At 35.3% G+C, this 27,840-nt stretch overlaps 1 protein-coding gene across 2 annotated transcripts in view; it reads left to right on the top strand.

Annotated features, from left to right (window-relative positions):
• The window catches only part of skap1 (src kinase associated phosphoprotein 1), a 268,145-nt gene that overhangs the window by 27,391 nt on the left and 212,914 nt on the right, over positions 1 to 27,840 (top strand). For both annotated transcript variants that reach the window (XM_028819166.2, XM_028819165.2), the window contains exons 2-3: positions 1,177 to 1,282; positions 10,902 to 10,927. In XM_028819166.2, the coding sequence (XP_028674999.1) occupies positions 1,177 to 1,282; positions 10,902 to 10,927 (132 nt within the window). The remainder of the gene's footprint in view (positions 1 to 1,176; positions 1,283 to 10,901; positions 10,928 to 27,840) is intronic.

The following is a 27,840-nucleotide window of genomic DNA, read 5'->3' as shown; positions in this document are numbered from 1 at the left end:
ACACAATCTCGCCTCTTCGACTTTGTCTCCAAACCATCCAAACTGAGCTTACCCTCTAATGTACTCATTCCTAATCCTAATCTTTACCTCTGCCCCCTCCAGCTCTGTCTCCTGTTTTTTGGTCAGCACCACTGTCTCCAACCAATATACAGTGCTGTAACATAGCTGGTTTCACTACCGTCCTTTAGACCTTCCCTTTCATTCTTGCTGATACCTACCGTATCTGTCACAAATTACTCCTGACACTCTGTTCTGTTGATCCCAAGTTTTTTAAACTCATCCACCTTCACCAACTCTACTCCCTGCATCCTCACCATTGCACTGACCTCCCTGTCATTTACACACATGTATTCAGTCTTGTTCCTACTCACATTCATTCCTCTCCTATCTAGAGCATATCTCCACCTCTCCAGGGTCTCCTTAACCAGCCCCCTACGCTTCCTACAGATCAGTGTCATCAGCAAAAATCATAGTCCATGGGTACTCCTGTTTAATTTTGTCTGTCAAACCTTTCCATCACCATTGCAAATAAGAAAGGGCTCAGAACCAATCCCACAATGAATGCATCCATCACTCCTACCACAGACCTCACCACTGTCACACTTCCCTCATACATATCCTGTACAACTCTTACATACTTCTCTGCCACTCCCAACTTCTTCTTTTAATACCACAACAATAAAAGGGACAAACTGATTGGCGTCCCAAAATTTCCACAGTGCATACTATAGACAATATATTTTATTCTGTTTTAGTATTATATTCCATGCTACTGTGTGTTTTATTTCAACTCAGTTTAAAAATAAGTGCAGTAATCTTGGTTTGCAAATGAAAAAAATATAATAAAAATATATACAAAAATAAATCAAATGCAATTTAATTGAATCATTCTTTTATTATTTTAGCTATACAGTAACCACGGCATTGACAAAGTAGGTTATTTATGGGACACAAGTTATTTCAGGGAATCTGTACTTCTTAAGGGACAGACATTTTTTGGATGCTAAATTCTCGGGCATTTCAGAACTACATTTATCAGATTGTTTCCCCAAATGTACTTGTACTCTTATTTAAAAATGCTTCATAGACATTTCATTTCAAAGTGAACTTTCTGACTTTAATGGCCTATGATGTTCTGTGTCACTTACCCTAAATCTTTATTATTGTAATCCATAGATTCAGAGTACTTTGTGGCAGAGATCTTACAAGATGAAAACTTGAGCAAGAAAGCACACGAGACCCGTGAGATTCTTCTGCGTAATTTCGTAGTTGTGCGGAACAGGTATGATATCAATGTTGTATTGGTGTATTATGCTCACAAAAAATCTCTGTTAGAGCAGAGCTTTTAAGATTTTGTTTCAGATTTGTCAATATAAATTTGTTTTCTATGGGTTTTTTGAAAGCAAATGAAAGTTTCTAGGCTTTAGTGGTTGTAAAGTAGTGGTGGTTATAAGTTCAGCTTTTATTTACCAGATCAATTTAAAACAATTCATGCTAAATGTTTAATTAGCCATATAACTGTTATAATTAGTATTTAAATATATTCATAAAAATTAATATAATTTTGACCTTGAACTACAAAACGTACAACATAAATGTAAGACATCTATTAAACCATCCCAAACAAAAATACAGACTGTTTTAGGCCTCTTATTTCAGTAGGAACTCATTCTCTGCACTTCACTTATATAATACAGGATTAGAATAATGATAAGGCTTCTTTGTTCCTTCTATCTGCAGTGCTGTTCTGGATAAACCTATAGTAAAACAGATGCAATCTGTTTCGCAAATAGCACCAGGCACAGAATCCTGATAGCAGGAGTATGCTATGCACTGATGCATATTTTTACATATATGATTAAGGGACATTTAGAGGAAAATATACAACAACAACATTTATTTATATAGCACATTTTCATACAAAAAGTAGCTCAAAGTGCTTTACATAATGAAGAAAAGAAAAATAAAAGACAAAATAAGAAATTAAAATAAGACAACATTAGTTGACATAAGTAAGTAAGGTCCGATGGCCAGGGTGGACAGAAAAAACAAAAAATAAACTCCAGAAAGCTGGAGAAAAAAATAAAATCTGTAGGGCTTCCAGGCCACGAGACCGCCCAGTCCCCTCTGGGCATTCTACCTAACATAAGCGAAATAGTCCTTTTTGTATTTAGGGTTCTCACGGAGTCACTTGATGCTGATGGTCATACAGACTTCTGGCTTTTAATCCATCCATCATTGTTGGAACATCATGGTGCTTTGAGTAGATGGTGGTGAAAAGGACACCGGAAAAGGAAACAGAAGAGAGCGTAGGGGTTAGTACAGATTTTAGAGCCACCATGAATAGTTATTATAATGAATTGGATATACAGAGTATCAGGATTTAAATTACAGTAAAGTTATTAAAAGGCCATGTTAAAGTAATGTGTTTTCAGCAGTTTTTTAAAGGGCTCCACTGTATTAGCCTGGCGAATTCCTACTGGCAGGCTATTCCAGATTTTAGGTGCATAACAGCAGAAGGCTGCCTCACCACTTCTTTTAAGTTTTGCTCTTGGAATTCTAAGGAGACACTCAGTTGAGGATCTGAGGTTACGATTTGGAATATAAGACGTCAGACATTCCGATATATAAGATGGGGCGAGATTATTTAAGGCTTTATAAACCATAAGCAGAATTTTAAAGTCAATCCTGAATGACACAGGTAACCAGTGTAGTGACATCAAAACTGGAGAGATGTGCTCGGATTTTCTTTTCCTGGTTAGGATTCTAGCAGCTGCATTCTACACTAAATGCAAACGATTTATGTCTTTTTTGGATAGTCCTGAGAGGAGTGCGTTTCAATAATCTAGTCGACTGAAAACAAACGCGTGAACTAATTTCTCAGCATCTTTCCATGATATAAGAGGTCTAATTTTTGCTTTGTTTCTTAAGTGAAAAAATGCTGTCCTAGTGATCTGATTAATATGCGATTTAAAATTTAGATTACAGTCAACAGTTACCCCTAAGCTTTTTACCTCCGTTTTGACTTTTAATCCTAATGCATCCAGTTTATTTCTAATAGCCTCATTGTATCCATTATTGCCAATCACTAAGATTTCAGTTTTCTCTTTATTTAACTTGAGAAAGTTACTATTCATCCATTCTGATATACAAATTAGACATTGTGTTAGTGAATCAAGAGAATCGGGGTCATCGGGTGCAATTGATAAATACAGCTGTGTGTCATCAGCATAGCTGTGGTAGCTCACGTTGTGCCCTGAGATAATCTGACCTAATGGAAGCATGTAGATTGAGAAGAGCAGCGGACCTAGGATAGAGCCTTGTGATACACCATATAGGATATCATGTGTCTTTGAGTTGTAATTACCACAACTAACAAAGAATTTTCTCCCTGCCAGGTAGGATTCAAACCAATTTAAGACGCTGCCAGAGAGGCCCACCCATTGACTAAGGCGATTTCTAAGAATATTATGGTCAATGGTGTCAAATGAGGCACTAAGATCTAAGAGGATGAGAACAGATAAATGACCTCTGTCTGCATTTACCCACAAATCATTTACTACTTTAACGAGTGCAGTTTCTGTACTGTGATTTGTTCTAAAACCTGACTGAAATTTATCAAGAATAGCATGTTTATTGAGGTGCTCATTTAACTGCATAATGACTGCCTTCTCTAGAATTTTACTTAAGAAAGGCAGGTTAGAGATGGGTCTAAAATTTTCAAGAGCAGAGGGGTCAGTATACAGTAGTAGTACAATAGAATTCAGAGAATAGAGGTAATTGATCTAGTATTCATAATGTAATATATTTGCAGTGTTTTGGAAGGAAGTATATGCAAATACTAATACTGTTAAATTTAAGATTAAGGCAAATTAAAGGCACAGGTAGCAAAGAATAAAAAGATAATTTGGGGCAAACTTTCAAGTGTGGAGATGATTGAGCAGCAGTCCAGCAGACTTAAAAAATTTTTTATAAAATGCTGGGCGAGCTCATTCTGAAATTTTGAAATGAAAGAAAACCACAAAGTTGATAAGTAAAGAGCTAAAAACCAAAAGGGAGCAAAGGAAACAACTTCCGTATAAAATGTACATGACAAGTAGCTTCAATGAGTACTGGTGAAAAAGGAAACTAAAATTGCTAAAACACATTTAAAGAGAAATACTGCAGAAACTGCAAAAGCTGACATAGATTCTTTCAGTATCTATATATATATATAAAATCCCTATGTGCGTCCAGGTGTCCGTGTGTGGGTGTCTTCTGGTGAAGTGCGCATGCGCGGGGCACGGTGCAATGCGCGATATTACTGTCAGAGAAAGTTAGAGGCGTTTTACGGAAATACAAACCAGTATTACTGCAAGAGGAAATTAAAGGTACACAATACAGTGACGCATATTACAGCCACATATAAGCCAGTATTACTGTCAGAGGAGATTAAAGGCATATTACCGACGCGCACGCCTGTATTACCACCAGAGAAAATTAAAGGTATATTACGGACATACAAGCCAGCGGACGTACAAGACGGTATCCTTCAATAAGGGCGCGCACAAAAAGGCGAGCCTCAAAAGGGCGACCTAAATTGGGCGCAGCAAATAAAGGCGCGCGTAAATAAAGATCTGCACCATTGTTGCTCTTCACATATTCCAGAGCCATTTGAACTAAATTATCTACGAACGCCTTTATTCGCCGCGCTCAATTGGGGTCGCCCTTTTGGAGCTCGCCTTTTTGTGCGCGCCCTTATTGAATAGAGCCGTACAAGACAGTATTACTGTCACAGAAAATTAAAGACACACAATACACGGTGGCAGCCCATGAAGAACAGTCAGCTCAGCAAGTAAACATCAACAAAAGAAAGGCTGAAAGAAGGAAAAATACAACCAACGAAAAAAGAATGAGGTCAAACTCTCTTGCCATTTAATATAGACTGTTCCTACTAATGTTTATGCACTACTGTTCTAGCGCCCGTTATTGTAATGGGCTAAATGACTAGTTTTAGTAATAAAATAATGATCAGGAGGTGTCATGAAGCATTTTAGGAACAGTATGGGTAAATTTAAATATATAGATAAACAGTAAATGCTGTAAATTCCTATTTTTCTTAAGTTTCCATATCTGAAAATCTTGATAACCTCTTAACAGGTACAAAGACTTTTACTAAGGTACTAAGTTATTTAGAAATAGTAGAGAGAAAAGCGCTCTTAGATTAAAAAGTCTGAAATCCAATAAATTTCTGGCACCAGATAACATTTATCTTAAAAATATACATAACACATTTTTAAAAAATCACTGCACTTTGAGGAAATTCTTAAAGACTGTAAGCTAGCAACTGTTCAAGCAATGAGCCACAGCAATTCACTCAGGATAAATGTAATGAATGATTTAGTAAGAGATCTAGACCTTCCCAAAGAAACTACAGAGTTCATCAGGTTCCAATTAAAAGGTAAATACTTATTACATCCAGACATAACTTTCTATTTCTACTAAAAGAGAACAAGAGTTTGCAGCATATTTCAAAAAATGATGAATCTTCGGTTTACTGACATAAGTGGCCTAGTGCACAAATTTTGCAGAGATGACAATGCAGAAGAATTGAGACTATTTATAGACTCCTCTAGATAGATAGATAGATACTTTATTAATCAAAGCAGCCTAAAAGGAGGATTTACTCATAACAGTAATGCATACACATTAATACCTATCGCTTGTTCTATGCATTCTGTTCAATGGAAAGAAATATATGAGAACTTTGAAAATCTTCTTGAGAAAATTAACTTCAGTGAGCACTGATGATTCATATGTGGGGACCAAAAAGTTCTGTTTTTTTTGTAAAGAGCATACCAGATTCTCAGATTTTCTCTGTGAGTGGGACAGCAGAGCCCAGAATTTACATTTGGCTCAGAAGGAATGGCTATCTAGAAAGTACTACAGTTTGGTGCCAAAATCCTCATTAAACCTAACTTGGTGGATCCAGATAAAGTGCTGCTACCATTGCTTCATATTAAGCTTGGTTTAATGAAGCAGTTTGTCAAAGCCCTATCAAAAGATGGAGCCTGTTTTCTGAGGCTAATTCGAAGGTGGGCATTTTTGCCAGACCAAGTAGTAGGAAAATGATTTATGATGAAGAATTGAAGGCACAATGAACAACCAGGAAAAACTATATTTTTAAATATATGAATAAAGCAAACACTAAATAAAAACAGTTCCCTGTGACACCTTTTAATATGATGGTTTTATAAGATTTGCTTAATTGTCACACTGCAGCCTGCGGTAAACATCAAAGGATGCTCTGTTTGTGTTTTACATAACACTTAAGTACTCCCTCTAAAGAGGCCAGTTTTTGTACTTAAGTATACACTTGCAAATGAATTTGTCTTGCAACAAAAGGGGATACATACATACATACATACATACATACATAATTTAATGTTTAATAATGTCTAAGATTACACATATATCATTGTGTGTGCCCAGTGTTTGAATGAAAAAAAAAACAATTCCCTCTGTGACGAACTATTCAAGATTTTTTATAATCTGTCAAGAATTCATTTATGCAGTTTTAAAATAGTCCTTTCCTTCAGTATTAATGTCATTTATAAAATTGCCTGTCCTGTCATATTCTCTATCTCACTGAATCACAATGTTCATCTTAACTGATTTTTATTTTGGAACACTTTTATCCCTTCAGTTCTGATATTGATATTTTATTGTGCTATACTATTTGTGTTTGTTCTCTAAATAAAGATAAAAAAGATGAAATAATGTAATATAAATATCTAGGAACACAGCTTGATAAAATTCTGTATTGGAATGTAAATACAAAGAGTATATAATTCTGAGGCAATTGTGTTTATTTCTCCAGTGTAAACACAGACTAGTTAAAATGCACAGGATTACCCTGCTGTTCATTTATTGTAGTGTCATTAAGTCTTCTTCACTTTCAGAATCACTGCCTAGAGTGGTCTGACCAATCATTTTTTTTTAAAAGCACCAACAGCTTATCATGAGTGGTTTTAAAAATCATACTATTTAAAAGTTCCAACAGCTTATCATACATTCATCCAAAATTATTGGTGCTGATGTAGATGACTTGATAAGCATGATCCTGCATGGGGTGATGAAGAAACTAAACCCAGAAAAAAACATTTATAGTGGATGAGGATGTTGTTTTTAAGGGATTAAATCCATCTACAGAAAGTCAGTATATACATTTCGAAAATGAATTGGATCGTACTGGTTCTATTATAATTCACAATGGAGTCATCCTTGCATTAACCTCCTGAAGTCAGGAACACCACACAGTCAGGTAACAAGCAGCATTTCAAAGCATTCCATAGTCTGATGTTGGCACTGAAAATTTCCAACCACTGAACAGGCTGAAGTTTCCAACTTAGGCTTCATACAGTCATCTTTGTGGCTCATTGGTACAACAGATAAGATGAATAACTGGAATTCAGTATATTGAAATACTTAGTTGGTTGATGCTTAAACTTTGGGCTGTGCAGTAAATCGTTTTCCCGTTTACAAGATGCCTTTGTTTACTTCCGTTCTTGCCCTGTGGAAGAAGCACTACCACCGCAGTTGAAAAGGAGCTTGTGACATTTCAGTATAAAATTTCAGTATTTTATTCATTTCAGTGAATAAAATAATTACATCCGTGACAGGCAGGAGTACCTTATATTATTTGTTATTATTATATTATCTTTGAAATTCATTATAAACAATATTGTACAATATTTTCCACTAAAATGCATTTATTACATCCTCAAAGAAGTTTAGCTTATTAGTGAAACACTGTCTCATCATCATAACCCATGTGTAACTGTTCATTAATAAGAACTGTAATGGAATGTTGATAGGAAAAAGAAGTGTGCTGGAATAATTGATTAAAGAGATTAATTGGTCAATAGATATACATTTGCTATTTACTATGTCTATAGGATTCAACACTGTAACTGCTAACAAAATAGTCATATTCATGTTTTTTCATTTTTTTTATTCCTGAAATCCCTAAGCAATGAAAGGGAAGACATAAATAAAAGTAAAGATCTATATTACCTGTTTTGTCTAACAAGGTGCAAAACAATGGTTACCACAAAATCCTACCGGACTACGCCAATTGTTTTGTCTTGGTAGAGTAATATATATTGCTCTACTTTCCCCTATTGTATTATTAATATGTAGCCTTAGAATGCCTAATCTCACAGACGTAATTACCACTGTTTATAAGGTACTATTGTATATAACTTATCCTCACCTTCCCTTCTATATCTATAACCTTAGGCAATTAGATGTAGTAAAAAGACAAGCAGAAGTTACAGTTTAAACAATGTAATAGTATTATTGATAATATTCATAAATAATAACAAAATGCAAAGTACATTTGAATATTGGCTTCCATACAACCTGATTAAATGGTGATATGTAGTTCAGGTGGCACAGACTTGTAGTTACTTAAATGTCTCTAGTTAAGGCATCATTGGTGCTCAGCTTTCAGCCACATGTCTGTTCAAAATGGCTGCTGAGCTGTTCTCTTCATTGTGTGGTCTTCATCATCAGGTTAGCAAGAGAGATGCTTCTTTCAGATGTTGGTTAGTAAGAGAGAGATACTGAGGTTAAACACATACATTTATAGATGTTCTGTCCAACCCCGAGAGCCAATAGGACATCATGGTACTTAAAGGCCTCTGAGACAAGACAAGGGGGGGTGGGGGGGGGGGTAAACACTAAATTACATTGCTTTGTCTAAATTACAAATAAAGATATACAGTACAAAATATTCATCAAGTTATATGTAAAATCTCACATCACAACATTACCTTTGAGCATGAGTAATTAATTTCATGATTTCAAGATAATGTATTTACTATTTTACCATTTTAATTGTTTAAAAATGTACAGTATTTTTTTTTCCAAAAGAGTCAATTTAATGCCAGAAGAAAGCAGTTAACATAATTTCAGTTCTAGGTAAGCAAAGAGGAACTTCTTGTGCAAGTGAAATTAGTTTATTAATTGAAATCTAAGTGTTAATTTTCTTAAGTAAAAATATACCCTTAGCTACAATTACATGTATTTAGTATATACCAAATATTACACTTTTCTAAATTTTTCACTTGGTATTTTTCATTGCTAAAATGAATAGAATACTTATAAAATGAATAGAAGACTTTTTTGAAAAGCTGTTTAAAGGCTGTGACCTACTTTATTTTACTGTTTTGCAGTGGTAATTTTCACAAATTAACTAAGCAAAACAATTAGCTTATGTGTTATGTTATTGAGTTTCATGGTCATTTTTATATAAATATATACTATATTTATTTTACACCTTTTAAACCACATAAAATGCTAAACTTTCCATTTAATATTATTGAGAACAATAATATATGCTCTTGAATTCTGTGTAATGTGTCCCTCTGGGAGGTAGTATGCATTCGGATCACATTGAGGAAACAACATTTACGACAACAGAATACAGGAAATGTTTAACTGGTTTATGTTTCAGCAAGCAATGTGAAACTTCCGGATGCCTGTTATTTTCAAAGAAGTAACTTTCTTACACAAAGCATGTATGCAACCAAAAGAATGTCAATGTAACTTCTTTGTACAATATGTTTGAGTGTGTATTTAGGGGTGACATTTTGGTTTACATTATATTATAGCACATTTTGGATTACTAGCAGATAAAAACAAGTTTAATACAAAATTACATAAAGAACAATTAAAGGACCTGATAAGCCCTTCTTATGTGCTCCTGTAAAACTGTGAATTTTAAGTTCAAAATTATTGGGAAACTGTAAACATTTTAAATACTTACTTTATGGATGTTTTTTTGTTGACCAGGAGTTCAGTTGAAGTTAAATAATCTTCTAGAAGTTCAATAAACATTATCTACCAATTGACTAGACTACTATATTCTACAAGTTCCTGTATCCTGCATTTGAAACTGCTGAATATTATCCAGTGAGATTTTTGTAAACTGAACCTTAATCAAATGTTGGTTGGAACGATGCAATATAAATTTGTTTTAATAAAAATTTATTTGGTTTAATTATCTAAAATTCAATAAACTGTAAATATATTAAAAACAAATTCTGTTGCTTGGTTTTGAAGAACTAGAGTTCCTCCTTGTAGTATTGTGTGGAAGTCAGAAACCAACTCTTGGATGTAGTGCTAACAACAATATACTAATACGATATACTAATCCAAATGATGAAATTGGTTAATATCAACTGATCAGTATCTTCAAAGAAGACAGTGTGTATGGTGACTTTATTGATTGTTTTAAATCTACACTCTTATTGAATGTTCCTGGTGTTATCTTCAGTCACTAATTTAAAATACCTGCATTGTATATCTGTAGTACTAGGGTGTTGTACTGTGTTAGCCATCATGAATGTAGAGAAAAGCCAAGCAAAATGACACCTTTTATTGGCTAACTAAAAAGATTACAATATGCAAGCTTTCGAGGCAACTCAGGCCCTTCTTCATCTTGCCTGCAAGCTTGCATATTGTAATCTTTTTAGTTAGCCAGTAAAAGGTGTCATTTTGCTTGGCTTTTCTCGAAATACCTGCATTTAAAATTTTGTAAAGCTTGTAATACCAGAGGAAATTGTTGTGCCAACTAATTTCTGAAGATTATTCAGTAAAACTAATTATTTGCAGCTTTTTTCAATATTGTAGGCTTTCATCTTTTATGACAAGAAATCAAGTTATTCAGTATCTTGAGCACCAAAATGTTCTTTACAATTAGAATTTATCAGCAAGCTTCAAGGCTAGTGTTAATGACATACTGTATATTGTTTTTGTGAGACTTATTTTTATTTAGTACTGTGTGTTACATTTACAAAGATTTTCCGTACATTTATATGAAGAATTAAACATTTTTTAATATTGTATATTTTCAGGCACCCAAATGAGTTTCAAATCAAAGGTAAGTAATTTTGCCTTTCTCAAACATTGCAATGACTTAACTCAAATACACATTTTATGATCTATACTTGTTTTGTTATAATAAATATGTAGAAATCTTAAAAATCAAACCAATTAACATATATGCAGGTGTTTGATTTATATTGCATCTGCCTCTCAGAAACTAAAAATTCATGCAGATAGTGAATAAATGCAATAAAGTAAGAAAGTCCAGTTGACAGTGGGATTATTGAATGAATCAGTAAACCTGTCAGTGTATCTGTTGGAGCTTGTCTCTGAATTTTTTTCTTTGATCATTACTGAGATCTTTGTTCATTTAGTAATTTTTTAATTTTCTTGTTTAGGTAAATAGCAAGCTTACAAAAAGTACTGCATAAGTTAGTGAGAGAGTGAGTTATTTTACTTTTTTCAGTTTTTAGTAGTGCTCTTTTAGATTGCAGTTGCTTAAGTACTTCTTCTAAATTAATGTCAATTTCATTTATACATCAAAGGTTCTTACTCTCACCTGCCAGGTACAGCTGATTTGATGGTGTATCTGTGTAAAAACACAGTATTTGTTTAGGATTATGAGGTCACTACAGAATAATTATTAAGGCTATACAGTATATCCTATACAAAACGTAAACACAGCAGGAGAGAAGAAATTATGGTATCAAATGTCAAAAATAATATTCAGACACTGAAGATCAACACAGAAGGAAAAATGTCTGCATCACTGTTGGTTACCCTAGAGTGGAGGAACTTCAGAGGTGTAATGATTGGAGTTTGCTACAGACCAATAAATTGTGATATTTCTAATAATAGTATATACTTAATCAAGACTTATCCAACAAGGTTTGTGTTGGTGAGCAATTTCAAATTGTCTTAGAAAAAACAAAATTACACACCAAAAGAAAAACACAATATACATAAATGAGACATTTGGGGTTTGAGGAAATCTACTAAAAAAATTTAAAATACTTTTTTTAAAAACAAAGAAAATGAATACACAAAAAGAAGTGCCTAATGAATGAATACACAGTGTCTATATTGAGTATTCACAGCCCTTGGTTGTTTTCCATTTTATTATTATACAATGTTGAGTTACAGTGGATTTAATTTTGTTTTTATTTTACACTGATCAACAGAAACACTGTTTAATATCAAAGTGAAATCAGATCTTTGCAAAATGATCTAAATTAATTACAAATATAAAACACCAAACCATAAATATTCACCTCTTTTAAAAACACATCTGAATCATCACAGTTGCAGCCAATTCTCTTAAAAGTCACATAATTACCTAAATGGAGATCACTTGCCTGTAGTGGAAGGGTTTCAATTGATTGTAGTATAAATGCATCTATACTCTCCAAAAATTCTCCTATTCTCCACAATATCTAGTCACACTACCTCCCTACTGATTGAGCCCTTGCCCCAACATAGCTCACAAGTTTAAGCTTGAGGGACCACTGGCAGGCAGTAGCCTTTAAAGCTCCTTTCCCTTTTCAGGGTTGTTTCCAACTTTAGCAATGCACTTCAGAAGTCTTGGAACTGTTCATTCAGCACTCCCTCTGATGGTTTTAGGTGTCTCTGTACATGAGAGCTCTCTTTCCTCATTAAAGAGCTTGACATTCTTAATGGCTACCAGTTTACCGGTCCTCCATAATTAATATGGGAACTAACTGTTAAAAACTGGCCCAGGTCATCTTTGGATTTAATTAAGTGGGACAAAACACTCCTGTTATCCATTTACCCGCACAACCTATTACAGGGTTTCTCCAATTACTATTGTGAGCTCAGTGCTTGAAATATGGAATTTGTTAGGCCCTCTCTGTTAAAATTTGTTTGCAATCTGTGTATATTCTGAAGTAACATTCAATAAAATTATTCTTTTTTAATATCATTTTGATTTTTTCCTTTTTATTTTGGTGACGTCTTCTTGGTCCTATTTTGTGTTCCAATCTTTTAGAGGATAGACGCTATTTTTTCACCACGTTGTTTTTAAGTTGCTATACTTGTTGGTGGTCACTTGACATGCTGAGTCATCACACCCTGCCTTCAGTATTTAAGATGGTGACATATATACAAGCCTTTGGTTATTTAAAAAAAAAATCTGTCATAAAAAAGTGCATTTTTTCATTTAAAGAAATGATTGTTTAGTTATGGTTGGGACATCAGTCCACCCATACCCAGAACTGGCTTCATTGATTTAATGTCTGAATGTTGGGCCAAAGCAGGAACCAGGCCTAGACAGCACACTAGTTTGTTGCAGGGCTGTAACATATACAGTATATATCTACAAACTGACTTTATGTGCACATCTTTGGAATTTGGAAAGAAAATAAAAGTACCCAAGGAAATCCCCAAGTAGTCATAGGCAATCAACCTCTGTTTCCTGGAGCTGTATGGAGCAGCATCACTAATCACTGAACCACTGTGATCTTCTCATTTCCTCACTTCTGCAGAATAATAAAATGAAGGCTGCAGCAGTTTCTGTCATTTTGGTTCTTACCTTAGCAAAGTGGTGTTGAGCATAGTGGCTTTTTTGACATTCATGATAAGAGGTAAATTTTGATGCCTTTTGTACAAATAAATAGCATTACACTGACTGTCATGAAGAAGATTTTACACACACCAAAATGAATGACACAAAGAAAAAAAGCCTTTATGACACATGCTGTAGCGCCATAAAAACCAGCATAATTAGGAAATTCCCCTTTGACTGAGCTGCTGAAATGGTTTTAAATTAATAGAGTGTTGAGTGATCTTTTTTTTATTAAGTTGTGAGCTGTAGAGAAAGAAGATGAGGTGGGGGCTTCAATCCAACTTTGCTACAGGGATTTAAACACTTATAGCAGATCAATTTGCAGATTTATTAACCTTGGAATTCAGCAGCAAGATTGTATAACTTGGCGTGGAGTCAGTCCATTGTTAGCTGTTCTTGGAAACTCTGCACTAAGTACGGTAATAACAGAAGAAAAGAATCTTTCATTCTTATTCTTCCTATGTGTTGGGCCTTTCAGTAAGTGTATAGTAGCACATTCTGTGGTGTAAATAAATCTGAATTATGAGAATCTTGTAAATACAACAAGATCATTTGGTTAGCTGGCAGCTAATTTGTCACAAGTTCTCATTGAAAATGCGTTTTAAAAGCTGTCAGTATTTCTGCCTCAACTTCATGACTTTATAGATTTTTTTTTCCAAATTCCCATAGTCGTTTGTGTTCCTGGTTTTCATCATGGATGCTCTTCCCCTTAATTTCCACAATTGTTTTTTAGCATACATTCACTGTTTAACTGAAATAATTCTGGTGTATGTCTTTGAGAGTTTGAAGACATAGGTTAGGTCCACATACAGACATCTATCATCAGAACTAAAGAGGTGTAATTAATTGCTTTAGTTTAACAGGGTAGTATGTCAGAATTTTCTTGAACACATTTACTTACAGTTATCCAATAACATCAAATATTCTTCAATACTGTATTTTATGGCATTTTTTTAATGTCAGTTGGCTAAATTTTATTAATCAATTTTTGTAATTTTACTATGCAAAATTTTACTTTAGTTATTTACTACTCAAAATTTCAGATTAGTTATTTTTTTGTAGTAGGTGAAATTCTTAAAAGCCAACAAAATACATTGGAGTCTAACATTGATCTTGTAGAACAATGGAAACTGAAGGATGTGCTGTATATTACACAAAATATTGGCAGTATTTTTATTGATAGTATTTTACGATCTATACATTCATCCGTTAATAAACTCACTTAATGTTCTCGGAGTCACAAGGGTCATAGCATACCTAAGCAGCACCAGGTACAAAGCACAAATCTATCCTGGGTGGGGTACACTCACACAAAAAATCTACATAGATATGGGAAGAGTAATCAAACTTTCCACAGACAATGTTTTTTGTGTCACAAATGTATGAAAAAAGTAACATGCAGTGCTTGATTCCAGTTACTTGTGTAAATTAAGCCATGGTTCCAGACCTCTTTATAGACAGTTAACATTTCTCTGTCGCTTTTTTGTACAAACCTTCTGTTTATTGCTATTTTTAAATACCATATAACGTTTGTGCAAAACTGATTATACAGAGTGTGTAGTGTGCCTTTTGTTTTGGACATAAACACCACTTGCTGCCTATGAGTGACAAACCATATCATTAAAGACTTTAGCCATCCTGCCCAGTTGCTTTTGCACATTTTCCATCTGTGTGTATTTATGTATGTTTGTAATATATACTTGCAAATATATATTGTATTTAATTGTTGCATGTATTTTATATTTCTGTGCATTTCATTTTGTTGTATTATTGTCAAACATTATGATTAGACATACAAGCAATAATTTCATTGTAGTATGTACAAATTACCAACTTTAAACCAAGAACAATGTGTACAATATGTTCAGTAAATATAATCAGTTAGTGTTGCTGCTATTTGTTTTAAATATTTCTGCAGAAATACATGTGATTTTTTTTTTGCTCTATTTATAGATGAATTTCACATTCATATATCCAGCCATATAAACAGTATATAAGTAGTTTAACTTATACAGCGAATATGATAAACTATGTTCTGGAGAAGGGTGGCACAGTTAGAGCACTGCTGCCTTGTAGTAAAGAGACTGGTGTTTGCGTTCTGGGTCCTCCCTGTGTGCAGTTTGTGTATTCACCCCATGTCTGCATGGGTTTCTTCCAGATGCTCTGGTTTCCTCTTACTATCCAAATACATGCAGTGAACTGGAAACACTAAATTGGCCCTAGTTTGTTTTTAGGGTGTGTGTGTTTGTATGTGTGTGTATTTGCCTGGCGGTGGACTGACATCCTGTCTAGGGTTTATTCCTGCTTTGCGCCATGTGTTAACTGGGATAGGCTTCAGCATGCCCTGCAACCCTGGTCTGGATTAAGCGGTTTATAAAATGACATGTTCTCATGAACAAGCCCTTTTGAAATGGAAATATCCAGAGAAAAATTAGAAAACAAGATTTAAAGCTGAGAATTTCTGGTTATAGAGGAAAAGGGTTAATTTTTATTATTATTATAATGACAACTAATACTGTAAATTTTTTGTATAAAGCATTTTGAACTGCATTTAGATAGATATTTAACGTATAAATATAAATGCATTATTAATAATTATATTGTTTATTAGGAAAGAGTTGTGAAAAATGTTTAAAGACAACAAAAAGGGTCTACTGCTGTAATTTGTTTTCATGATTCATCGTCTGAGTTCTCTTTTGTCATTGATGTTACAAACTATCCAGGTTTGGGCATCTCCTGCTTATGTTTCTTGTGTTCCAGATACTCTTGTTCTGGCATTAATGATAATGCTGTTCTCCTTGTTTCTGTTACAATTCGTATGTTTTAAATTAAGCTTGTACTGCCAGCAAAGTTAAGTGCTACATTTCTATAATATTTGAGTGTTTTGTCCTCTGCCACTTGTCTGATTTGTGTTTGAGGTGTTTCTGGGCTAATTTTATAATGTGAAATAAAATAAGTAATTTTTCAAAGAACACATACCCTCAGAATATACAAAATACAGAGCATATATTTAAATTGTATCCACAAGCGTCCTCTGTCAAACGTAGACTTCTCTTGTCTTTATATCAGTAACAATAGTTTAATTCTCAGTTAAAAGTATATAAATTTGTGGTTAGTTTTAATTGTGTTTTGTACATCAATTAAATATACAGTGACTGGAATAAAATACTGAAGAAATTTACTGTTTCGTAAAAGCTCATAAAATCAGATAACTTACTTTTACAAGCATCCTGTGCACTGCAGCCCACCCTAGTGGATAGCTGCTGGAAATGCAGCATATATTTTCATGTTTGAATATTAATTGGGGAACTTTTTGATTGGCTGGTGAAGCAAGAGAGTAGTTTCACAATACACATATTTTTCTAAATTAGCCAACAATTAGATTGTATTAATTGTTAATTAGAGCCACTTAATCTCAGTTTGCATTTTACTAAGCTCTACAAAATGACAGAATTGTGAAATGTATTAAAATACAATAGTAAATAAAATGTATATATACAAATTCAAAGACATACAGTATATTATTAGCAGATGCCTTTTCTCAAACAAAGTTATGTCTAAAGTATGAAGAATACAAGTAAAAACATTTTTAAAAAATTGAACAAGAAGCTTAGAACAGCAGTTATTCCCAAAGTCTTCATAAGTCTCAGAAAAGGTTAGTAGCAGTTTCAGAAAAGGTTAGTTAGTTGACGGTTAATAGGGTCAGTGCAATTTTTGGTTACCAGAGAAAGAGCTAATATATTGTGTCTTAAACATATTTCATTTTTAGTACAGTTTGCTTGTACAATCGTAAAACATTTTTTAAAAAATACAACCAAAATATGAAACAAAATGATTGTTGGCAGTGTACCTGCTGTGAACTGTGCATTGTTGTATGTCATTGATGGACATGTAACCTCGAAAGGTAGCCACTGGTATATAGAAGGATAAAAGAAAACTGAAGCACAAAATATACCTTGGCTTAATACATGGATTAATTTGATTTTAATTTATTACAGGAATATAGGTGAATTCTTAAACTGATCATGAATGTGCACTTTTGCCAAACCTTTCTATCAGCATTTAACAACCAGAAACACAAACAGGAAGGATAATCAAAAGGAAAACACAATGCTTCAAACAAATGAACAGGAGAAAAATCCTGGATGTCCCACTGGAACTCATGTACTTTTTACTTATTTACTGTGTAACTGAGTTTGACAAAGTAAGAGACGACTTTGAATGTTGGGCACCAACCAAGTGACTCTGTTTAATAAGCAAGTACAAACAAAAATGGTGCACATTGGCACAAATAAAGGTCTCTCCAGGTCGGGTTCCAGGTCCAAACAGTACCGCCATGTTTTGAGGACCTCCTGTTTTTATAGCATCCAAGTGGAAGGGGCAGGGCCCGCTCTAGACATTGGGGTGGGTCAAGGCATCCTCTATTGGCATTTTCTTGGAACTTCAAGAGAAAGAGAGAAAACATTTAGTGACAGCTCTCTTGTCCCGGAGTGGAATCGCTTACCTCAACAGAGACAGGAAGGTGGTCCCCAGGCACACGTGTGACAACTGATAATACATATTGTCTCAAGGGACATCTTGTCCACCATAAAAACCACTGAGCACCAAGCAACAAAGTACTATAAACTCATCTCCCTATCTTTCTCTTTCTCATTCTTTAAACCTTTTGGGCTCATTACCTCTATTACACTTAAGTTGTAGTCCAGTCTTCATTGCAGAATTAGATATCAGTGAGCCCAAAACATGTTTTGGATGTACAACAAATTAACATCATTCTGGACCAAAATCTATAAATGCATCTCGGGCAGCCTTGGTGTCACAGTCACTCCTATTCCATTAACAGCTGTGTTTTATGTACTCCCAGATGTGCTTAAAGTGGAGGAGGACAAACGTAGTATGTTTCAAAGTGGGGTTTAGATCATTGTCTTGTTGTGGAATCCATCCTTTTTTTAGCTTCAATTTCCTGACTCTCTGATAATCTACTAGAAGATTTATTGATGTTTAGTGGAATCTATTGTTCTCTGTACTAGCACAATGTTTTCTCTGTCACTATCTGCCACACATCCCTAGATTATAAGAGATCCACCCCTGTACCTAACAGTTTGCAAGGTGTTAACTTCTTCAAATGTTTCTCCTTTTTCTCCAAACAAATCTTTAATAGTTATTGCCAAAGAGTTTGATTTTACCTTCAGCTGTCCATAGCACTTAGTTCCAAAATGCCTCTGTGTTATGCAGATGTTGCCTCACATAATTGAGATGTTGTTCTCTGTGGCAAGATTGCAGGTAAGATTTACTTCTGATAGCTCTTCCATTAAGGCTATATCCATGTGAGTAAGGCTACACATTAGAACAGAGCACCACCACTCCTTTCTCACCTAAAGTCCTTTGCAGTCTTATGGGGGTTTTGTTTTGCCTTCCTACACAATAAATTTTGCACAATGTTTGAAGAGTCAGAGAATGTATTAGGCTCTGGAACTGTAACCAACTAACAATTTTTAATAACCGTTCTTAAGCAGACTAACACTTGATTAGCTAAACCAGACCAGAATAGTAACTAACAAGTTCTGTGCCCTTACAACTGAAAGGGTACCTAAACTTTTGCTAATGCCACAATTACTCATATATTTTTTTTTTTTTTTACATTTTTTTTAAATGTACATTAGTAGAGTGCAGTTGAAGTTGTATTTACTATGTTTACTTTAAATGTCAAAAATATGTCATTTCTTCCAGAGATGTTCAAACTTTTTCATGGAGCTGAATATAGGTTTGTAATTAGTACCAACTGCATTGCGTGGTTGCTGTTGAAGTGAAAAAACATTTAGTACTGAAACTGAACTTATGTATAATACAGTATTGTATGTTAGCACATACAATACTGTTTTGCTTTTCAGTTACTTTTCAAAAATCCTTACTGAGGTGTTTACAGTATATTTTTTGAATTGCCCCTTTTGCATTGGCTTCCTGCAACTGCTTATAACCTGACTTGTTATAGAATATTTTTCCATTATGGCTTACAAAATAATGCCACATCTGTCTATATGATATTAATCTGAAACAAATTGAAGTGTAATGTACCAGGAAGCTACATTATGCTAAGTATATGATGATGTCAAAACCAGGTATAAATAATCTTAAAAGGTTAGTCTTCTACAAGAACATCATTGTAAAGAAATTACTATGGCCTCCTCAAATAGCGCATTGATTTTAAGATCTTGCTTACAATCTTTGTTTAAATGGTTGGGCGCCAGAGTGCCTATTGAAATTATTGAACCATTTTTCCCTAGAGAATGGTCTTTCACATTGTACCTTTTTCACCACTAAAACCTATTTGTGATTTCAAACATTTTGCTGTGTGTAAGAAAATACATCCTTGAGTCAAACTCGGCTCTATGGAAGTTCTCTTTTAAGTTAGTATTTATAATAATAAATAATTCATTATATTTATATAGCGTTTTTCTCACTGTTCAAAGTGCTACCCATGATCTCCTTATTGCAAGGCAGAAGTGCTACCACTGGACCACATGTATGATATTTAATTAGATAATCACCTGTCTTAATTAATATGTGTAACTTTTACATAACATTAATCTTTGTTAGTTTCAGTCTTTGAAAGAAAGCTATAAACGGATGTTTAACCAGGCTGTGCTTATTTAGATACCCAAGTGTTTATTAATTGGTGGTGATTAATTTGTAACTCCCTAATTAAGTTTACTAGAATGTAACAAACAAAAAGCATGAAGCATAGTGTCCTTCATACTCTGATATACAGTATACTGTTCTATTGACTTCCTCACACTTATTATGCATGTGAAAGTGTTTTGTTCCTTTAATGTTACATTTTGAAGAATTCTGAGAACAGAAACATTTGATAAATGTAGTACATATTCACCCATCAGAGACAACTCTACTTCAGTAGTGTTAGTCACTTGGGGTAAATCTTTTATTAGGTTTAAAAATTTGGATTGCGCAAAATGAACTGTTTCTTATTAACTAAATAATTCAACCTCTGTAAAGCTGGATGAGGATCTCAAAAGCAATCTTCTACCATTGTAACATATTTTCAGTCAGATTTAAGTCCAAGCTTTGACTTAATATCATTTGTACACTGTGTTTCCTTCCACAATCCAAGCGCATGCCTGTTAGATGGATTGCTGTTGCTAAATTAGCACTAGTGTGAATGTGCGAGCGAGAGTGTGGAGAGTGTGTTCATTCTGAGATGGGCTGGCTCGTGGTCCAGGTGTTGGTCCTACCTTGCACCCAGTAATTTATGGGAAAGGTCCCAGCCTCCACACGACCCTACTGTGGATAATGGGTTACAATCATGTGGATGGATGGGTGGAATATAATATTGTTTGGAAATGCCACAACTATACTTGACATAGGGATGGTATTACTTAGGCATGCTCTGGGCTGGGTTTTCAGTTACACTGGAAATATAACGTTATCTGTATTTCCATAAGTATAGCAGTAGGAAGTTAACTGGTGGTGGTTCTATCAAATAGATACATAAGGGAGGAAACTACAAAAAAAAACTGTTGGTTTGGCCAGGATGGAGAAAAAGTGATGCAAATTAGTATAATTAAACAGCCTTAATCTTGATAAATGAATAAACAAAATTGCACAGATAAGCAAAACACTACCATTTCAAAAATGACCTCCTGAAAAAGCCAACTGCACATACCAAAGTTATAACCTGAATCACTGAACTTACATTCTCACATCAATAGATAGTCAATTCAGAAAGTATTTAGACCCCTTCACTTTCTGCACACTTTGTTGTGTTGTATGAATTTCTCACATTTATGGTTTTTGCTCACTCACTTAATTATTTATACTTCATTATTGTCCTCATTATTTTTGTAATACCTGTAGTTAATTTGAAAATTATAGACTATTGAGAGAACCAGTTTTTATTTTATTGTTATTAGTGATATAATTATTTGTTTTTTTTTTATATTCTGTCCATTTATCCATACATTATCAAACCATCCAAATCCAATGTGTGACAGTTGTAGGAGATGGAACCTCTCCCAGATCACTTGGGCACAAGCCAGGAACCAATCTTGGATGGAGTGCCAGTCCATTGTGTGGCATACTGATGCACTTGCTCACCATACCCATTAATTGGGCTAACGTAAAGTCACCATTTAAGCTAATGCACACATCTTTAGGATGTAAGAGGAAACCTGAGCACCAGGAGAACAAACAACTCTATCTATCTATGGTATATGGAGAATCCACACAGTGTGTAAACGCGGATTCAAACCCTTCCAAATGGAGCAGTGAGGCAACAATGTTCTCAATTGTGATACCATGCTATTCTACTGTATTTACATATTAAATAAAAGACTGGGCAACTCTGTGACTTGACAATAATGGTTTTAAAATTCTTAGCTACTGACTTTGTGAAACTGTAAAAATTCTTGCATGTATTTTTCATTTGTATGCATACTTTAATTGAATATAAAATGTTCATAAAACACTGTTAAGCTATTTTTTTTAATTTTAAATGAGCAACATATGAACTTGACAGTGCTATATTTATTTCTTATATAACACTTTAGTTTTGTTGTGTAGATTATTTTTGCATGAATGCATGTACAGATATAATCAGATTGATAAAGATCTATGATATATCTTCTGATAACATTTGCATACTTAAAAACAATAGGTATTCTGAGAACAAAACCTAAAAAAATGAAAAATTGCAGTGTGAAAGAAAATAGGTATGTGTTTCTTGTTCTTAAACAAAAAGAGAATTGGGCAATACACTGCAAGATATCTTAAGTTTTCTAAGGTCTGGAAAGAATTGGTGGTAACTTAGATACAACCAAACATATGTGACTGAAAAAGAACAGGAGTGCAGCTATAATAATGACTAAAGTGTGGGAAAAGACTAGATTTTGTCATTCCTTTATTATTCTACAAATTATATGCATATCACAAATACCTTCAATTTTAATTATTTGTTGTTTTTTATTTAATGTAATATTTCTCTATATTAGCTTTAAGTGATTGTTCATTGTGGTGAAGGCATATTGTTTGGAGGGGTTGCGTATTTATCAAATGAGCCCATAAGCTGCTTCTTAAACAGAATTCTTTAGGCTATTTCAGAGGTCTACACATATTGTCATATTTTATATGATGCCGTGTAGGTGTGTTTGTGTGGGTGGTAATGCTTTTTTTTATTTACAAATTTGACATGTTCTATAATCTCTGGCTCTGTCTTCCCATGTCTCTGGCAGTAAATGAGCTTCTGCTAATTAATGAAAACTGTATTTTACATGATGCAATGAGAGCAGTGTGTCCCCTGTGCTGGCAGTGGTGCTGGAGATGCAGAGTTGATTAAAGCGTCTCTGCTGGGAGAGCAGATTGGAGTTAAATGAGGCTCCATGCTGTAATTGGAGAGAAAAGTCCGTCACTTTAAATCTGCCTTGCCAGTGAGATGGATGTGTCACCCAGGAGAAGAGTTGCTGGTCCTGCATACAGTGGATGCATAGATGAATGTAAATTAAAAATATTTTGCTGTTTTATGTAGTTTTACAAATATATTTTGAATACTTCAGACTTAAATAAAATAAATAGTGTTATGAAGATGAGCTAAAAGAATTTGCATTATGAAAATTAATTGAAGTTATTTGACCCTCTTATGTTGTTTTACAAATATTTTATTGAGTACTTAATGTATAAAAAGATAAATAGATAAAACGTTATTATGGACATTGAATAGAAGAAATATTATTATGAATGTTAAAGTTATTTAAGCCTGAACTTACAGACTCCATTTGGGACTGGCCATTTGACCATCTCTCACATTGGCTGTATGTTGCTCATAAAGTTTGCAGGTCATTGCAATTAAGGCTCAGTTGGGCTGGTGTGGGTCACTGGTATGCATACAGTGCATCCGGAAAGTATTCACAGCGCATCACTTTTTCCACATTTTGTTATGTTACAGCCTTATTCCAAAATGGATTAAATTCATTTTTTTCCTCAGAATTCTACACACAACACCCCATAATGACAATGTGAAAAAAGTTTACTTGAGGTTTTTGCAAATTTATTAAAAATAAAAAAACTAAGAAATCACATGTACATAAGTATTTGCAGCCTTTGCTCAATGTCGATGCACCTTTGACAGCAATTACAGCCTCAAGTCTTTTTGAGTATGATGCCACAAGCTTGGCACACCTATCCTTGGCCAGTTTTGCCCATTCCTCTTTGCAGCACCTCTCAAGCTCCATCAGGTTGGATGGGAAGCGTCAGTGCACAACCATTTTAAGATTTCTCCAGAGATGTTCGAACGGATTCAGGTCTGGGCTCTGGCTGGGCCACTCAAGGACATTCACAGAGTTGTCCTGAAGCCACTCCTTTGATATCTTGGCTGTGTGCTTAGGGTCGTTGTCCTGCTGAAAGATGAACCGTCGCCCCAGTCTGAGGTCAAGAGCGCTCTGGAGCAGGTTTTCATCCAGGATGTCTCTGTACATTGCTGCAGTCATGTTTCCCTTTATCCTGACTAGTCTCCCAGTCCCTGCCGCTGAAAAACATCCCCACAGCATGATGCTGCCACCACCATGCTTCACTGTAGGGATGGTATTGGCCTGGTGATGAGCGGTGCCTGGTTTCCTCCAAATGTGACGCCTGGCAGTCACACCAAAGAGTTCAATCTTTGTCTCATCAGAACAGAGAATTTTCTTTCTCATGGTCTGGGAGTCCTTCAGGTCCCTTTTGGCAAACTCCAGGTGGGCTGCCATGTGCCTTTTACTAAGGAGTGGCTTCCGTCTGGCCACTCTACCATACAGGCCTGATCGGTGGATTGCTGTAGAGATGGTTGTCCTTCTGGAAGGTTCTCCTCTCTCCACAGAGGACCTCTGGAGCTCTGACAGAGTGACCATTGGGTTCTTGGTCACCTCCCTGACTAAGGCCCTTCTCCCCCGATCACTCAGTTTAGATGGCCGGCCAGCTCTAGGAAGAGTTCTGGTGGTTTTGAACTTCTTCCACTTACGGATGATGGAGTCCCCTCTGCTCATTGGGACCTTCAAAGCAGCAGAAATTTTTCTGTAACCTTCCCCAGATTTGTGCCTCGAGACAATCCTGTCTCGGAGGTCTACAGACAATTCCTTTGACTTTAGTGCTTGGTTTATGCTCTGACATGAACTGTCAACTGTGGGACCTTATACAGACTGGTGTGTGCCTTTCCAAATCATGTCCAATCAACTGAATTTACCACAGGTGGACTCCAATTAAGCTGCAGAAACATCTCATGGACGATCAGGAGAAACAGGATGCACCTGAGCTCAATTTTGAGCTTCATGGCAAAGGCTATGAATACTTATGTACATGTGCTTTCTCAATTTTTTTATTTTTAATAAATTTGCAAAAATCTCACGTAAACTTTTTCACATTGTCATTATGGTGTGTTGTGTGTAGAATTCTGAGGAAAAAAATGAGTTTAATCCATTTTGGAATAAGGCTGTAACATAACAAAATGTGGAAAAAGTGATGCGCTGTGAATACTTTCCGGATGCACTGTACTTTAACTGTCGGTATTGAGTAGCACAAACCAGTATTTGCGGCCACATGACAGGTCTGTGTAAGGGAAGGTGGTGCATAGAATTAGCCATGTGGTGCATCACCAATCAAAACAAACCTTATTGGGCAGTCCAAGAGTCCAAATACATATAACACCCTGTGAAATAACAATGATAATGAAAGATTTACAGTATTACTAGTTTAACAGCATTTCTGTCTTCTTGATAGAAGGAAAAAGTGCAAAACTTCTGCACAGATCAGAAAAAAAAGACGTGCAAGCTGCTGTGTAACATGGCCAGTCCATTTCCTGAAGATTGGAACATTATGAGTAGAATATTTTTTTACTTATTGATAGTTTATGGCCATTTGTTGGTTGCAGCATCAGTACAAGAAGAAAGACAGACAACAGGCATTTACCTCTGCTGCTCCTCCACTGTTTCTTTTACAGCCTTTATAACGAGTGTACTGTATCATCTTATGGCTGTTAGTGCTAAAGCGCTAATGCAAGTATGTGATAAACAAAAGGCTTACTCATTTAAAAATAAGCTCTTCTGTGTATAGTGATATATGTATATTTGCAAATCATGATATATGCTACACCTTTTTCTCAAATTATATTGCATACCAGGATACTACTCCTAGTATGTCTAATAATAACATCAGCAGGCACCAAATGCACCAAACCAAGATAAAGAATATCTACGGAAAGGGAAAACCTAACAACAACAAAAAATCTATACAAAACCCTGGTAAAGTAGACATGGTTTGCTAATACTACTACATCAGATATCAAAATGCCAACCCTAAAACTGACATAAAAGAACAAAGACATGAAAATCCATCACAGGAACCCAAGAAAGGACATGAAGATCCATCACAAGAACCCAAGAGTGGTCCTCTAGACCAAATACTTGACAATTACATTCTTAAATGCTATATGTAGAGAAAAGCCAAGCAAAATGACACCTTTTATTGGCTAACTAGAAAGATTACAATATGCAAGCTTTCGAGGCAACTCAGGCCCCTTCTTCAGGCAAGAACATCTTGCCTGAAGAAGGGGCCTGAGTTGCCTCGAAAGCTTGCATATTGTAATCTTTCTAGTTAGCCAATAAAAGGTGTCATTTTGCTTGGCTTTTCTCTACATTCATAATGGCTAACACGGTACAACACCCTAGTACTACAAATGCTATATGGAAAGAATATTTAAGACTTACTTTTTTGATGAGGATGCAGGGAGTAGAGATGGCGAAGGTGGATGAGTTTAAAAACTTGGAATCAACAGTACAGAGTAACGGGGATTATGCAAGAGAAGTGAAAAAGAGTGCAGGCAGGGTGGAATGGGTGGAGAAGAGTGCCAGGAGTAATTTGTGATAGATGGGTATCAGCAAGAGTGAAAGGGATTGTCTACAGGACGGTTGTGAGACCAGTTATGTTATATGGGCTGGAGACGATGGCACTGACCAGAAAGCAGGAGACAGAGCTGGAGGTGGCAGAGTTAAAGATGCTAAGATTTGCATTGGGCATGACAGGGATGGACAGGATTAGAAATGAGGACATTAGAGGGCTAGCTCAAGTTGGATGGTTGGGAAACAAAGTCAGAGAGGCGAGATTGCGTTGGCTTGGACATGTGCAGAGGAGAGATGCTGGGTATATTGGGAGAAGGATGTTAAGGATAGAGCTGCCAGGCAAAAGGAAATGAGGAAGGCCTAAGAGAAGGTCTATGGATTTGGTGAGAGAGGACATGCAGGTAATGGGTGTAACAGAGCAAGATGCAGAGGACAAGAAGATATGGAAAAAGTCAAACAGCGGTGGCAACCACTAATGGGAGCAGCCAAAAGAAGAAGATTTAAGACTTCATTTTTAGTTAAACTGTTGACTACAACTTTAAACCTAAAGAAGGTAAAAGTGGTAATGGATTTAGAACTTTTTATCAGTATCAATTTCAAAGTAACATATCACCTTCTGTGTAGTTTTGTAATGGTTAGTGTGGTAAATCTTTAGTAGAAGGCTACACTTTCTGGCTGACTTGGTGCTGGACGTTTTCAGATATTGTGTATAGTAGTTGTTGCCCTACTACAAGTTAACATATACTGTACTCCTTTGAATAAGACTATTGAATAAGCCCCTGGACACCCCTATTGACACAAGGTAAACTTGTATTTTTAGCTAACACTGTTAATATAGGTGATTTGTATGCATATTTTAATTTAAAAGGAGGAATGTCTGTGGCATTGTATTTGTGGGCATTCATGGAATACTTTGTCCATAGGTATTTATATGTCTAATTCAATTGAAAGTCAGACACATGGTCTCCGATTTCTAACTCTTACTTATCACTGCTCAGCTTTACAAGAAGTACAAAATAAAATACAGGAGTTACAAAAATGCCGTACAGTGTTGCCTTCATAAAATTAGTGCCTGAGGGACTCAAAAAAGAAACAACATATTTTTTAGAAACTGACTATCGAGGCCTAACAGTAACTTGAGAGAGAACTGAGGCAAAAATGTTGTTATACAGCATACTAGGATTTGCTTCCCTTGGCTGACCTTATTAATACATAGCTTTCTGTCTGTCTTCTAAATGAGTGGTGTTATAAAAGGAACAAAAATAATAAACAATACATGGAAAATATCCATCCATCCATCCATCCATCTTCCAACCCGCTGAATCTGAACACAGGGTCACGGGGGTCTGCTGGAGCCAATCCCAGCCAACACAGGGCACAAGGCAGGAAACAATCCTGGGCAGGGTGCCAACCCACCGCAGGACACACACAAACACACCCACACACCAAGCACACACTAGGGCCAATTTAGAATCGCCAATCCACCTAACCTGCATGTCTTTGGACTGTGGG

Source organism: Erpetoichthys calabaricus, chromosome 14 (genome assembly GCF_900747795.2).
Source record: "Erpetoichthys calabaricus chromosome 14, fErpCal1.3, whole genome shotgun sequence".
NCBI lineage: Eukaryota > Metazoa > Chordata > Cladistia > Polypteriformes > Polypteridae > Erpetoichthys > Erpetoichthys calabaricus.
Note: the sequence above shows the minus strand (reverse complement) of the source record. Positions and strands in the feature narration are given on the sequence as shown.